The 16,276-nt window shown below is 39.0% G+C and overlaps 1 protein-coding gene across 1 annotated transcript in view; it reads right to left on the minus strand.

Annotated features, from left to right (window-relative positions):
* The window catches only part of LOC306855171 (rho GTPase-activating protein 39-like), a 34,765-nt gene that overhangs the window by 3,729 nt on the left and 14,760 nt on the right, over window positions 1-16,276 (minus strand). The window contains exons 3-5 of the mRNA XM_079393649.1: window positions 6,364-7,660; window positions 2,081-2,705; window positions 1,293-1,385 (exon numbers count right to left, since the gene is read on the minus strand). Coding sequence (XP_079249775.1) covers window positions 1,293-1,385; window positions 2,081-2,705; window positions 6,364-7,660 — 2,015 coding nt within the window. The remainder of the gene's footprint in view (window positions 1-1,292; window positions 1,386-2,080; window positions 2,706-6,363; window positions 7,661-16,276) is intronic.

Below are 16,276 nucleotides of genomic sequence, written 5' to 3' on the forward strand. Positions count from 1 at the left end.
ATATAGGCTTTGCGAATCTTAACTAAAGGAGCCAGATGGTAAAAATCGGTGCGGCAATAAAAAGCATCTTCTCTGGAATGTGCCTCTACTTGACACCTCTTCAGATTTATGGCAAACAGGTGACACACATGCATGTTGACACAACCTCTTGTTAATTTCCGTGCACCAGACTGCAATTATGTCTAATGAGAGATAGTGCATGATAAATTTGCCCTTGATCTCTTTTTTTCCCCCTGGATTCCTGAACCTAAACAGTTCATTTACAGGGTAAACATACAGATTCCGCTGCATTCATACATGCAGACTGATTCTGATATTTTGCATGACTGAATAAGTGCTGGTGGTCTGACTTTGAAACAACAGCTTGCACTCATTTGAAATGAAAGGCAACAATAAAGTGAAGGAAATCCAGAGGAAACAACAATCTATTCAGGGGCCACAAATGAGACCACACAGATCTTTGTGGTGACTCCCTATGTCAGGGAGATGTGTAAATTCCTGTTTTACAATGGCTCCGTCATCAGGGCTTCCAACTTAACATCCCAATAAACTCTTCAGCTGAGCCGGCCTTGCAAATTTAGACCAGATCCAACCTCAAGAATCCCCCATTGTGACTCACACCCAGCTGCAGCAGTATCTGTGAAGTCGACCCACTCATCTGGACATCTTCCCATCAGATCCAACTAAGTGACTCAAAAACAATGCAGGCCAGGCCAGGCATATGAGCCATATCCTGCTCCTTCAAGTGGCCAGTAGCTGGTGCTGGTCTAATGGGCTTGTGACTAGAGATGGCTCATGAATAGGTCTGCAGCAGCGGCTGTGAGTCACTGTTATGCCATGCCTGCAGGCAGTGAGACCTAGTGTAAGGGATCCTCACTGCGGTCAATACTATGGTTATGTGTAGGCAGAAATTTGATGAGATCATCCGGACCACTCATTGTGGTAACAGTCACAAGGTCAGAGAATCACCATATGGGGGCACTGTCATTTACTGATAAGCACACGTGATGCATCCTGCCCAAACGTGCTAATTAACATCGTTTTATTGACATGGCAAATAATTGATGCAGCTACACATGACAATGAAAATCACTCAATATATCTCTACAGAGGCCTGCATACCAACATATGATTCTCCTTCTGTGTATTTCATAGTGGTGCAGTAAATCTCTGGTTGATCCATTACGTTAAACTTCAACAAAGTTAACAAAGTGAATTTAAAGGTCAGTTTACTCTTTTATTGTTCCAAAGTGTCTCAGATATGGAATCATCCCGTTTAAAAATACCCCTACCTTCTGTTTCATCCTCTGAGTTCTGTTTTCTCTTCTTCCTTGACTTTGAGTTCTTCTTCTTAATATCCTGCTGGTCCAATATGTACTGGGTTACTGCAATGAAAACACAAAAAGCAAAACAACCTATTAAATAATCCATATATAAAAAGGTGTTGTCATTTGATAACTAAAATAGTAAAAAAAAAAAAAAAAGAAATTCATTACATGTATACACGCTGTTATGGAATAAATATCTGTTTCTGTTTTAATATATTTTAAAATGTAATTTATTTCTGTGATGTCAAAGCATTCTAATATGCTGATCTGATGTTCTAAAAAAACTTTTTTTATTATTATCAATGTTGAAAACATTTTTTTCAGGATGAATAGAAAGTTAAAAAGAACAGCATTTATTTAAATCTTTTGTAAAATGAATAAATGCCTTTATATAAATTATTATTAAATATAAAAACAACTAAAGCAATACAAAAAGTGGCTTTACATGTCAATATGTTGTTTGAACAAAAAGCCTATTATTAGACCATAGCAATCCATTTTGTAATCGAGTTGGTGTGTTTGTAATGGATCTGTCTGAGGTTGGCCCCTAAGGTCTTTCACACAGGATGTGTTCTTTGCATTTTTAAGGCGAGAAATATTTTAAAAATGTCTCGAGGCCTTCAGTTTCATTCAGTTGTTTCAGAGCACAAGAATGTGTCCTGTCTAAACAGCTTTTTGCTGATTTGGAAAAAAAAACACACACCCTATAAGCCTAGTGTAAGTCTTTTTAAAAAATTTATTGACAAACTCACTTTTCTTGTCATTGGCTGGCTCCATGTGTCGCTGAATGTAGCCTTCCAGGTAGCAGCAGAACTTGGGTGAAGGAGCGAAGAAGGCAAGGCACACAGCCATGAGCTCCCAGCCTGCTGCCAGGCTGCGTGGGCTTGTGTTGCCTGTGGTCTGCCTCACGAGTTGGACATAGAGCTCGTCCCTCAGGCCTTGCATGCCCCAGCACTTGGTGACAATGAGGAGAGCAGCGTGGCGCCGGTCCAGCCGTGAGGGCCGGTCACCCATGTACGCCTGGACGAGCTTAAACATCTCGCAGGCTTCTTTGCGTACAGTGCGGTCGTTTGTCATCAGCATAGGCTTCTTGATGGAGCCGCGGTTCCAGGACATCATGTTGGCGATGGAAACTCGGCGGCGGAACAGGCCCTGGGTGTGCATGTTCAGGTGCTTGCTGGCCCAGTCAGCCATGTTGGTATCTGGGGGTGGGGGTTGACGGAGGGTGGCATAGGAAAGCTGGTAAGCTCCACCACCACCTGCCTGCAAATTGGAGTCGCTGGCTACGTGGCGATGAGGGCCGAGTGAGCCCGTACGGTTATCTACCATACCTTTCTTTCTACTGTCCAGCTGAACCGTTGGCTCCAGAGTTCCCGCCTATAGGAGAAGAGAAACAGGGTGAAAACACAAAAGCATTCATAAAACATCTATTTATACACAGCTACTTTGTTTTTGTACTTCAGCACTTAAACTTGTAAATTCACACAAAAAACACTATAAACTCCATCAAATACTATAGATATAGAATTCCAATCCTCTATAGATGAAGCAGGACCAATCGCTGACATAAAAAGTCCTTCTACAGTAAGTCGTTTCTCCTTCCATGTCTAAAAAATAGTGCAAATCCAGCAATGGCCTCATTTTGATCCCTAGAGGAATTATGTCCTGTAAGGAGGTCCCTTATGCAGTCATTGCCTCTCTCGCTATATTGAAAGTTTTATTCCTGTTACAAACACCAGACACAACACATGTGCCAACCTCATTTTTATACTTTTATATACAGTGCCCTCCATAAGTATTGCAACAGTAAAGACAAAATTGCTCTGTTGGCTGTGGAGTCAAGACATTTACAAATATGATTAAAAGATGAATATGAGACAAAATTACAGAATGTCACATTTTATTATTAGCTGTTTTAACACATACATGTTTTACCAAATAAAAAGAACAGCACTTTTAGAGTTCATCCCACTCATTGATGTGAGCATAAGTATTGGGACAGTTGAACATAAGGCAGATATAAAAGATTAAAAGCTATTATTTAGTTGCAGATCCCTTGCACACAATCACAGCAGTGAGTTTGAGATCCATTGACATCACCAGACTCTTGGTCTCATCCTTTGAAATGCTTTTCCCAGCCTTTGATGCAGCCAATTCCAATTGTTGCTTGTTTTGGGGAGTTTGTGCCTTTACTCTCCTCTCCAGCTGGTGAAATTCATGTTCAATCGGATTTAAATCTGGAGATTGACTTGGGCAAACTAAGACTTTCCATTTCTTTGCCCTTATAAATTCCTTGACTGAACTGGCAGGTGTTTTGGGTCATTGTCCTGATGCAATATGAAGCACTTCCCAATGAATCTGGTGGCATTTTCTTGAATATTGGTAGGGATAATATTGGATCATTGCAGTTCCCTTTTTTCTCTTCACATTTTTGCTTTCCCATCACTTAGATAAAGGTTCATCTTTGTCTCATCGGTCCATAAACACAGTTCTAAAACTCTTCTGGCTCACCTTTGTGCTTTTTTGCAAACTCTACTCTTGCCTTTCTATTTTTGGTGCTGGTCAGAGGTTTGCATCTTGCTGTGTAGCATCTGTAATTCTGTGTCAAAGTTTCCTGAAGACAGTAGATTGTCAGAGCATCATCCCAACTTTCTGGAAGTTGTTGGTGATTTTACAGACATGTGTTTTAGGTTTAATTTTCACAGCTTTTATGATTTGTCTGTCATCAACTACTGTTGTTTTCTCAGCCGATCAGGTCGTTGTTGGTTGCTGGTGTCGCTGGTGGTTTCCAAACTCTTGATTTCTCCATGCCCTTTGTTTTTGCTATAGCTCTAACTGACTTCCTCTTTTCTTTTAGCATCCAAATTGCTTGATTTTCTCTCAAAGTCAGCTCCCTCGTCTTCATCCTGGTCTGTGTGTGTCATCATCGAATGCAAGATTCAGAATGCAGAAGTAATGGATATAACTGATACGACACATTCCCTGCTTTTAATATCTGAAGAATTAATGCAACAGGACACAGCTGATCACTTAGAAAGACCTGTGAGGCAACTTATGCTCACATCAGATGTGACATTCTGTAGTTTTGTATCATATTCATCTTTTAATCATATTTGTAAATGTCTTGACTCCACAGCCAACAGAGCAATTTTGTCTTTACTGTTCCAATACTTTTGGAGGGCACTGTATATGGGTAAAAATGACATAATTCATAGAGGTTATTCAAGCAAGGCAAAGTTCAGGTTAGAAAAAAAAAACCCACTGTGTTTTAGTATTATTTAAATGCAATTTTTTAATGTTGAATTGTTTTTTATGTTTATATTCTCAATTTTGTGACATGTTTTTATCATATTTATATAGACATATTTAGCTTTAATTTTTTTTTCAGCTTAAGTGATTTAAGTACTTGAACAACTTGAAGGTTTTTCATCTAATATTTATATTTCATTTTATTTTGGCTCCATTTAAATTAACAAAAGTATGTTGTATATTACTTCTTTTTTTCAGATTTTTTTTCCAGTTTATTCACCTCATCTGCCAATAATTGGGGAATTAGCACATTGAAATGCCAGTGTGGTGAAATGGCTTATACACCAGGGAATGAGGTGACCTATGATGTCATCAGTTTATGGAACAATCCCCAGCAGGTACCAAACCCCTATCGGCTGCACCGCAGACACACAATTGGTCTGTACAGTGACCACGCCTGTCCGGGACCCAACTGTCCCGTCTGTGTCAGCAATGCTACCATATGGGCCACAGTAGCCATCCTTCCTGCTCAATAGGCGTCGTGTTTTGCAGCTCTGCTACATTCTGGCATTTCACCCATTACCATGGCAGACCACTGCTGGATTCGTACGAGAGGACGGCAGGAGGGGAAGGGGTGGGCACGACGGGAGTAGATATCATCACCTCTTTTTAAATAGGTAAAGAAAACATTTGCAATGATCAGCACCTGTAAGTCTCAAAGCCTTAAAATAGTGCACCTGTAAGTCTCAAAGCCTTAAAATAGTCCCTTTCATGTTTCCAGAGCTTATTTGGATCGAAACCCAAGTAGTTAATTCTTGAAGGCATTTGAGAAAGTACAGTCCTCTGGGCACCTGGCTGTGGAACAATGCAGATAGAATTCATCACTGAGGGTGGACAGATTACAGCTTTGCTACGGATCAGAGCGGCAGTAACCGTTCCTTTGAGTGATCATTGCCCTTAACTAGAATCATGTGTAGCCGGGGAATAGCCTCTAACTTGCCTGACTGGAGTGCTGAAGACCCAAGAGAAAGATGTTGTTGCCTCATTGCAATTTATGATTTAGAATAAAATAACAGGATTGATATTTTACATCAGTATTATGTTATAATGGGTAGAGTAATAATCTGTTTCTAATAAAGACCATGGGGAAAAAAATCAGACAGGCATGAAAAACTTCAACCAAACCAAGCTCTCTCCCAACAGTCCCACATGGAGATTAAACAAATACGACGTCTGGTTTTTAAGGATGCTGAAACTCAAGATCTGTGGAAAATAGACTGTGCCAAAAGTTCATACACATATTTTATAAGAAACTGCAAATCTCTATAAAATAAATAGGCTTGTAAATTTTAAGCTCATAATAAGAAAGTAATAGTTTACCGGAAGGTCACCTGTAACATTTTAGAATAAGATTTTAAATCTTTTTTTTTTATTATTAAATAAGATTTTATTTGTTAACATTAATGTATTTGATTTATAAATATACTATTGTTCATTTTAGATATGTTTTTTTTTGTCCATACAATGTCAGTGGGGCTCGTTGTTTTGGACCCCATTTAGTTGCATTGTTCAGACAAACAGGTCTTAAAAATATCTTCTTTTTTTTTGTGAGTAAAAAATAATTTTCAGTTTAGATGGACTATCACGTTAACCGAGATTAAAAACTGCTGTAAAATTACTGTTGATTCATGATACCCAACTAATGTTAATGAACTGAACCTCACTGTTAAAGGGTTAACAAGCCATTTGTACCAAAGGAATATTAAACTGAACTTGTATGTAGTACCTGTGAAGGGGGTCCAGTAATCTCAGGTGAGGACAAAGTCATACTCTTCTCAAGCGTGTCCACCTTTTCATAAGTCCTCTTCTGTCGTCCCGGAATCTCCAGAGGTGTGAATGCCATACTGGGAAGGTTACTTGTCCTGCTAAGTGACCTGCTGCTAGATGCAATGTCCTCCCTGGAGGAGCACCGTCCCACACTGTGTGTGCGCTGGGAGGAAGAGCTCTCCGACATCTCAGAGTCCAGACTAGCTTTGGTCTCTCGCATGGTGTTCGAGCGACTAACCGCCTCCCTCATCTCTTCCATCAGACGCTCGTTCAGGGCTGTGAGTTCCCCAGTGCTGCCCACAGATCCGGGTCGGCCCTGGGCCCCGGCACCCATCCTCCTCCTGCTTTTCCTCTGCAGACTTGGAGATGGGCCGGTTGAGTAACCTGAGTCTTGATAGCTAATGGCGGGAGGTGGTGGTGTTGAATAGTCCTGAGATCCTTGGCTGCCCTGCCGGCTGTGGTGCACTTCCATGGCTCTGAGAACACTTGCTTCTAGGATCCTCCATGACTGCTTCTTCTCCAGGCTGGCGGGCTCCTTCTGAAGCCCCCTTGTCGGGAGAAGCAGAGATTCGGATGCAGAGGTTGGAGAGGGGATGGGAGAGGGGACTGGTGAGATGGAAAGAAGCCCTTGCTTGGGGTCTACATTCACCATGTGCTTGATACACTCTAAGCCTGCTGGACTATAGTCTGATGGGTTCCTCTTGTGTCTGGAACTGCTGTGAGATTGACCCAGGTGCTGGAGAAGCTTCATCTTCTGGAGACTGTGTCTAGATGGGCCGTTATGTAAGTGAGCACCTTCAACCTCCATATCTACTGGAGGCTCATCGTAAATGGGGCAATCAGATGATGGATCATCGTAGAGGCGTGCGGTTGCTCCATACTGAGGAGATATTGGCCTAGGTGAGTTAGAAAGTGGCCGTAGAGATGCTGTCAAATCCTCAGGGGTCACCAGGCAGAAGCTGCCGTTGCTCGCCTTCCTCAAGTGGTGGGCCTGCCTGGAGTCTGCTGCTATTTTTCCTCCTGGTGTGGTTTTGTAAGCCTGTGGTGACAGCATGTAGCCTGAAACAGATTTGACACTACCAGGATTAAGTGTGCAGGCACTATGGTCACTGGCTTTGCTCTGTGGGAGATGAAGGGAAGCAGTTCCGCTGGTTCCTCTTGTCTGGCTTCTGCCAATGCTGCTGACCTTTACCAACATGGCGGCTTTGGATCCAGGAGAGGGCTGCCACCTTTGAGATGTGTCTCTTTGCTCTTCCCTGTTGTAAGAAGTAAAATGCATTTTAGTTTTTCAATATACAGAAGGCCAAAAATACAGAAAGAAAATGAGGCACAGGCAACACAAATCTACAGAAGCGGTAGCAAATAATCAAATCTATGAAGCCAAAACCAATCATCTTTATGACACCTTTAACAAGTCCAAAGCTGCAATCTTCACCCATGCCTTAATCATCCAGACAAGTTGAGCTAAATTCTCAGCAATTTAGGGAAACTAAGGGTCTGTTAAAAGTATAAAATGTCTAAACACCCACAGTGCCATTGTCAGGAAAACAAAACCATGATTGCTCAACAGAAATACATTTTAAAGCACTACAATGTTTGAGTTTAAAACAGTTTTGTGGTGAAAATGAATGCAGTTCCTTTAATTGTTCTTGTTTGAGAGTTTGCCAACAACATGTTATTGTCACTACGCCAATCTGCTGCTGCTTGTAAACCGAACAATGTCCACAGCCTCAGCAGTGCTAAACAGTGGTTCATACTTAAGACTAAAAGCACTATTCCCAGCCCAACATGGCTTTCTAATTGCTCCACAGTGGTTAATTTTTACTTATTAAACTCCAAAATAAAACAATATGCATTTTAATAGTAATTAGATGCCAAATGTTTATCAAATACATAGTGAAAACTGAACAGAAGTGTTAGTTAAAAAAACAGAAAGTCATTCACATATAGATGATCCCTAACCATAAAATCATATCCTTAATAATACAAATATAATAAGAAATCAAGCTAAGAGAGAATTAAATACTTGATTTACCGTTATTGTGTAAAGAGATTAATTTCTGTCCTATATTGAAAGATGTGTACGAGTGAAATGCTTTCACAGGGCTTTTATGTACACAACTGGACACCACAATAAAACCCCCAAAAAACCTCTGATAAAAACGCTTAAGCGTCCTCCTCTGGGGATTTCTGATGAGTCACTTCTCAAATGAACACTTCCTCTTACACCTCTCCATTAATATAAACAAAACAGATATATCCCATCAAAGTGGTAAGAGTTAAGAGAGTTGTATCAGACTGTAAGTTAACACTTTTACAACCACTGAAGTGACTGTTATAATCAGCTGTTGCATTTCAAAACAACAAAGGTATATCGCTGTGATGCAAGCACTTCCCTACTCTTCCGTCCACTGAGGCATTTTCTGCCATTAGAATTAGACCCTTTTCTTCTCAATAATTTCACACATTTGAAGATAAACACAACCATTTGAGATACCAGACAGGTACAGCACATGTGAAGACTGGAAGCAAGCCATCTGGCAGAGCCCCAAGGCCATTGTAAAGACTGTCTGACGTGACAACATGACAATCAACAATGTTCAAAGTCTGTCACACTGATAGAGAGACTTGACACTTGATTCACAGAGTGTGAGTGTTTAGATGGTGTGGATTTTCTCAAGGTGGTGATGGAGGGGATGTTGCTGTAGAAGTGTTACCCACCAAAGACAAGACTGTAAACAAGTAGCTGCTCTTTCCTGTGAAATTCAGCCTTCTGCGTCTGGCATGACACAATGACATAACATTTTTGGTTTGCTTGAATGTTGGGTATGCAACACCAAAAACACTAATGTAGATTTGGGTCTCCAGGATGTGACACTGAACATCCAGAAGAGATGTTTATGTAAGGCCCACAGATTCAATGTGTTGTTGTTTCACGAGTTCTGCCGATGTGAGCAAGCAGGCAGCTCAATTTCCTGCCACAGGGAATGACTGTGTATGAGTTCAAAGGACAAACTACACAGCACAAAGAGAAAATACCAATGCAGATATAAATTTAGCACCAAATTTACTGTTTCACTTGTAATACGTTCTTCAGAAATGCAAACAATAATTTCATGTACACTACTGTTCAAAAGTTTGAGGTGGGAAAGATTTTGTCTCCTATGCTCAACAAGGCTGCATATTTGATCAAAAATACAGTCTAAAAAACAGTAATATTGTGAGACGTTATTACAATTTAAAATAACTACTTTCTATTTTAATACATTTTTTAGATGTAATTTATTACTGACGGCAAAGCTGAATTTTCAGCATCATTACTCCAGTCTGCAAATACGCTGATTTGCGCCTCAAAAAATTCAATTCATGTTTATTTGCATAGCGCATTTCATGATACATGTTGTTTCAAAGCAGCTTTTCAAGTAGTAGAAACATTTCTTTTTATCATGTGTTGTGCTACTTATCGTTTTGTAGAATTTCTTGATGAACAGAAAGTTAAAAAGGACAGCATTTATTTGTAATAGAAATCTTTTGTAACATTATAAAGGTCTGTACTTTCAAATTACACTTTCACATAAATTAATACTTTCGACACTTTCGATAAATTAATGCATCCTTGCGGAATAAAACTATTAATTCCCTATACTGACCCCAAACATTTAAATGTGTTAAAATGGACAATACTGATTGAAAACACAAGTAGTTTCTAGTAGTTTTTTTCTAGAAATGAGGGGAAACTCTCTTTCAAATCTTCATTTAACATGAGAACATGGCCTGAATGAATAACATAATTACAATAATTTGTCAACAATTATACAATATATCAATTAGCTTACACAGACATGGATATCTGAACATATCTAATGTTGGCAGATAACTATGCAAGCAAATTAAACTTTTGCATTTTTTGCTTACTGAATAATGACCAAATCTATAAAATATTTCTTTAATTTTTCCCAAAAAATAATAAATAACTACAGCAACCATGACTAGAGTATAGCACCAACACACGAGGTGTCCTTTGTATTTAGGCCTAAACGTACTCTCTGTAAAAAAGTACTGTGTGACCATTAATGTGAAGAACAAAAGAACAAAAACAAGTAACATGAGAGAGGAAGAGAGAAACTGAGAGAGAGTGAGATAAGTCATGGGAGGCTGCTTTGGTTGGTATTAGACACAACGTTGGCATTCCTTCCACTGATCACTCAAAGTCATCGGGATTGTTTAAATAGCGGTACAATGCGTGGTTGTTAAGCGCCATGACAATGGTTTTCTTACCATAACATTCCATAATAAGATCCTTGTGGGTAGGGAGTGTGGCTGCTACCAAAAAGACTGAACGAAAGACAACCTAAAATATCAAGGTATCACAAAAGAAATGTCTTTTCAAAAGTTAAAATAATTCAGCATTTTTCTTTGGCAAGATTACTTAGATCTTATTGATTATTAATTCATTAAACCTATGTACTTATGACAATTTACAGATGACACAGTTCAAGCACACATTTTATTAATGCAGTCATGAAGAAAAAGAAGGCCAGCATTACTAGAAAGCGAGTTAGAATCCTGTAGAGCCGCTTTGGATAATTTAATTTGGCAAGGAGGAAAATAAGGTTAACTAGTCAGGGAGGATCAATTTGTCCCAGGCTGTCTGGTGTCTAATAATCCTAGCAGAGGCAAGAGATTAAGAGTTTTGCCGGGTGAAATGTGTCTAACCTCATTATATTTATGAATGCATTGGACTTTCCATCAGTATCGGAAAACATATCAAGACAATGTGTCTAAAAACTCTTCCCCAACTAAAGAGGAAAAAACTGACATAATGGGCTATATTCATCATGTGGACAGGAAGAGGAAATGTGGCCTATAGCAAAAATCTGAAGCATGACTCAGAGTTGACAATCATCTTCTCAACAGATGCAAAAAGCTAAGCAACATAAACATACACTCATATATGCCATTCAAAAGTCTGGGTTCTGTAAGTTTTTTTTGTTTTTTTTTGATAGAGCATTAATCAAAATACAGTCAAAACAGTACTATTCTAAAATATTAACATTTTAAATATCTTATTTTTTCAATTTTGAAGCATTTAATTTTGTTGATGAATAGAGAGTTCAAAAGAACAGAATGTTGATCAGTTGAATGCATCCTTGCTAATCCATGCTTTTGAACTGTACTGAATGTGTATTAGAAATAAGGATGCATTCTTTCTATTTCACATATATTATTTCATCAAAATGATTAATTTGACTAAAACCTGATGTGTACTAAGGTCTAGAGGACTCAGCTGTTTGTGGACAGCTGAACACCTCTCATTACTGAGCCAGTGAGTCTAGCTTCTTCACATACCGCACACGTGACCGGCCCATCCTCTCCTTCCACACCCTGCTCTCAAAAGACTTAATAACAACTTAAGCAGATAATTCAAATTATTAATTGCAATAAAGCCAGACCACTAACAGGGTGGGAATCGCTAGGAGTCCCACGACATCAACACAATTTTGCAATACTCCCAGTACTTGGATTTACTTTGAGAAATACTATGGTTTATTCTGAAACATTTATATTGTATGTTTCACACCGAGCTAATGCTGTACACTCGGCTCTCTGTAACCCCCATAAAAGGCAGTCTAAGGGGGGCTGGCTCAGCATATGGACAATGAGATGGCTCTGGAATCTCAGCACTAATCTACATCTGTTGATATGAAATCAGATAGCATGAGAATTCACAGCTCTGGTTACAGCTGTGGAAAACGCCTCTTCTCTCACGCCCACAAAAGTGTGGCCAAAAAATTTGAAAATTAGTTTAGAATACTTTTAATATGGTTGAGAAGTCAGTTGAGAGTCGCAGTTTTGGTCAACTAGAAGAACCATAAAGGTAAAGAAATTCAGCAAATCAAAAGGTTGTTCCAGTTTAGAGAATCTCTAGGCCTGCACCAGACTTTCTGCGTCTCTCTGTGTTTAAAGTGAAGCCAGCGGATCAAGGCAGCAGTCTGTTCTCAATGTATTTTAAGCAACACCAAAGGCACGACTAAAATAAAACAAAAGACGGTTGAAATTGCTCCACTTTCATAGACGATCTGTGTTAGGCCACTAATCTAGTTTTCAGAGTAAAGGACTGAGGTAACACACAAAACATGTGTGACATGGAGTGCAAATGATTTAACTGAGCCCGACTGAGTAGCTTTGGTGTGTCTTTAAGGAATCTCAATGTTTATGACCATTTAAAGGTAAAAGCATGAGAAAGGCCAAATGATTTCTGAAATACGAGATGCCCCTGTAGCGATACTCCCTTGGGATATTAATGGTGACCTTTCCACTCCAAACATGAGCGATAGCATCAGATATCCATGTCTTAATAATTCATTTGAAAAGTCTTTTGCAATCTTAGCTATTTATTAACTCCCAGACATTCAAATAAACCTTGTGAGCATGACACAAGTGAAAGTATGAGCACATGACTGGCATGTTTCTCTTTTACAGCTTTCACTTTTGGTATCTAACCAAGCCGTTACACAGCGGTTTCCAGCCTCTTCTGAGAAATCCCCAAAAATACAATTATTATAATGACACATGTTATCTATGTTATGGCATGCAACATTGTCACAGTTATCATCAACTGCATCCCTGAATAATTTCAGTCTGAAAAGCACACAATCACAAGGTATCTGTCTTTAACTCTAAATATCAATACTATTCACATCTGACTGAATTCCTTCAAAGCAAAGTCTGTTAAATCATTTGTCCACAAAGACAAGGTTGTATTAGGCTGGGTGTTCATTTAATGTCTCAGATCCTACTCCAATTCATGCTATGGGAAACCCTAACAGCTGGTCTTCAGGGATTGGCGTGCTTAACTAAAACCCTTGTCTTCCAATAGCAGCCACTCGGCCTGGGGTCCGCCTGCAGGACAAAAGAATTTCATGACCCCTTCACAACTTCCCCAGGTCATCCCTGGGTTACGTTACACCATTGCGTCACACAGCAAAGGAAGCACAGAGGTGTCCTCTAATCTCCAATCTTCTCGCCATGGTAACCTACTAAACGGCTGAATGCTAGATAACACAAACACTGTTAAATAAACCCTTGTGATCTCTAGTGCAGATGTGGAAAAAGTAAGCTTCCTGTTTCTTCACACTTAATAACTTTCACAGAAACACCCCCGTCCCAGCCAGCCATCCATCATTTAAACAGGACCACATTGTATGTGTGTGCCAGTGTGCAAGTGTTTGTTTACAGGGGTTAGTTAGCATGTTTACAGAGTTCTCTCTGACTAGAGTCGAACTCTGCTTGTCTGTACTATGACTGTGTCTTGGAGGGGCGGTGTGATGACCACCAGATTTAGTACTTTGTTCATCAATCAGGGGAAGCTGCTTGTACCACACACGCCATATGATAACACAGATGGTGCTGTTTGGATCATTGTCAGGCTGATATTTTATGACCACTCCCTAGCTTTTATTTTTAGATGGACAAACAACAGAAATCGTTATTGGAGACTCCTTCCCCTTGAGGCATGAAACAGTAATAAAAGAACGTGCCACAACAGATCAATAATAATTATACAGCTTTATTCTGGTGTAAGCAAACATGGACGGTAAGAGCAAAAATAGCTTCTTTCCATGGGTGGAATATACCTAAATAATCTGTTTTTCATAGAATATAATTTGAAACCTTCATTAGCCAGAAATATATGCCTGTGTTATGATTTCTGCAAGTCAGCTAGGGCTGTGCGAATATAACTATATCTCAATATTTTTCAGCAGAGGAAACAATTTCAATTAAACTTCCACAAAAACCAAATTAGGGATGGCCATTTTTGGCAATTTCTTATTTCGATCATCGATAGGTTTAAAAAAAAAAAAAAGAGTACTCTGGGGGAGGGGCATGGCCGTAATGGAGATAATGAAAATATCTGAAGACTATTATGAAAATGAATGTTAAAAATAAAATTTTTACATGAAAACATGTCTATGAAAACATGAACACATGATTAGATGTTAGATTATGATGCCGCAATATTAAAAAAGAAGCATCTAAAAAAGAATAGCTGCCTGAGGTGAAGCTGACTTTATGCCAATAAACTGAAACCTGTTCGATGACACTTCCTATGATATTAATTAGATAACTTAGATACATAACATAAACGTAACATTACAACTTGTATCTGCACAAAAGGATGCATATGCCAGTGAGCTTTAAGTTACGTGCGTGCACGAGTGAGAGAGAGCGAGAGCTCCCGCCTTGACACGCTTTCAACAGCGCACTGAAACATGGGCAAGGACAGAATTCACTATAGATTTCACAATTCACATTCTATAAAGTTCTCATTATAATGCTTATGTCATTAATGTTTCTGGCAGGTTTGTGCTATATTTTCATCTACATTATCAAGTGATTACTAAAATCGCCTGCGTGTTTTCGAAGCCATACGAAGTACGACATTTTTTTTACAGGATCAGTATTTTTGAAAAAGAAACATCTAAACGCAATATGACCGTCTCAAATAACTCAATATCGGGCATTGCATTTGAGCATGAAACTAAACACTGGTAAGTTAATATGCAGCGCATTCAGCTGCATATAAATAAATGTTAATATCCCAACGCATCCTATATTAGATTAATCAGATGTGTATGTAGCTAACCCAGACATCACTACGTGACTTCAAAGCCAAGCTTCTCTCTCTTCTCACGTCTGTAGCTACGTTGAACCGCATGCTGTTTCAAGCTAAACAATCAGAGCTCAGGGTGCCGCCCAAAGTGCTGCTATAACCAATCAGAATTTTTTTTCCACAATCATCGTTTTCATGATTGATCATCGCTGTCACGGCCGAGTACTCGATCGCTGTTGCACATCCCTAAACCAAATGTATATAGTGTGAGAATTAAAAACAGTAAAATGCTTAGGTATAAATAACCTAGACATGCAACGCTTTGTATGACATTAAATGACATTATTTATATCCAACAACAATAAACAACAATACAAAAATAAAAAGCAGTCTGATTTTGTTGCCCTCAAAATGACAGGTCGGTAAGATTATTATTATTATTTTTTTTTAAATAACCCTCACCAAGGCTGTTTTAGTAGCGCGATATTTTGTTTGGCGATACTGTATCGATTCTCCCAAACGAAATATCGATATTTAAAAAAATTTTTTTTTTAAAAATCATACAAGATTCATGGCAGTTGTTTCGTTTTGAGTTCATATGCCGACCGCTAGTCTCAGGGCCGGCGCTAGCCATTTGGGTGCCCTAAGCACAAACGCTTGGCGGTGCCCCCCCCACCACCACCAAAGAAATAACTACCATTCAGAATTTCTTAGTTAGGTTCTCTTTACTTCCAAAATAACTGCTGCAAATAAATAATTGGAACAGAACAATGTAAACACAGAAAGTTAAAAGTGCAAAAAAAGTTTAAAGTGCAAATAACAGTATAAGTGTATGAATTTTATGAAGTATGAATTTTAAAGTGCACATTTTAAACTGCAAATAACCATACATAACTGCACAGTAGAATTTACTCAACAGAGGGACTACATCTCTATAAAGAGACCATTCTGCTATTCTATAGAACTATATTAAACATTTTCACTACCATCAGTTGTCAGAGGCCCTACAGAGGCACACGCCTACATTTCCTAGCTGCAAAATCAGCTATCAGGTCATCATATGACAGTTTCTGAGCCACGTCCCCATTGATGCTGATGACAGCCAGACCACTTAAACGTTCCTGCCCCATTGATGAACGCAGGTACGTTTTGATGAGTTTGAGCTTTGAAAAAAAATTTTTGTATAATTATTTTGTATATATAATTTTGTATAATTATTTTGTATATATAATTTCTATATACAAAATAATTATACACA

Source organism: Barbus barbus, assembly GCF_936440315.1.
Source record: "Barbus barbus genome assembly, chromosome: 35".
Classification (NCBI taxonomy): domain Eukaryota; kingdom Metazoa; phylum Chordata; class Actinopteri; order Cypriniformes; family Cyprinidae; genus Barbus; species Barbus barbus.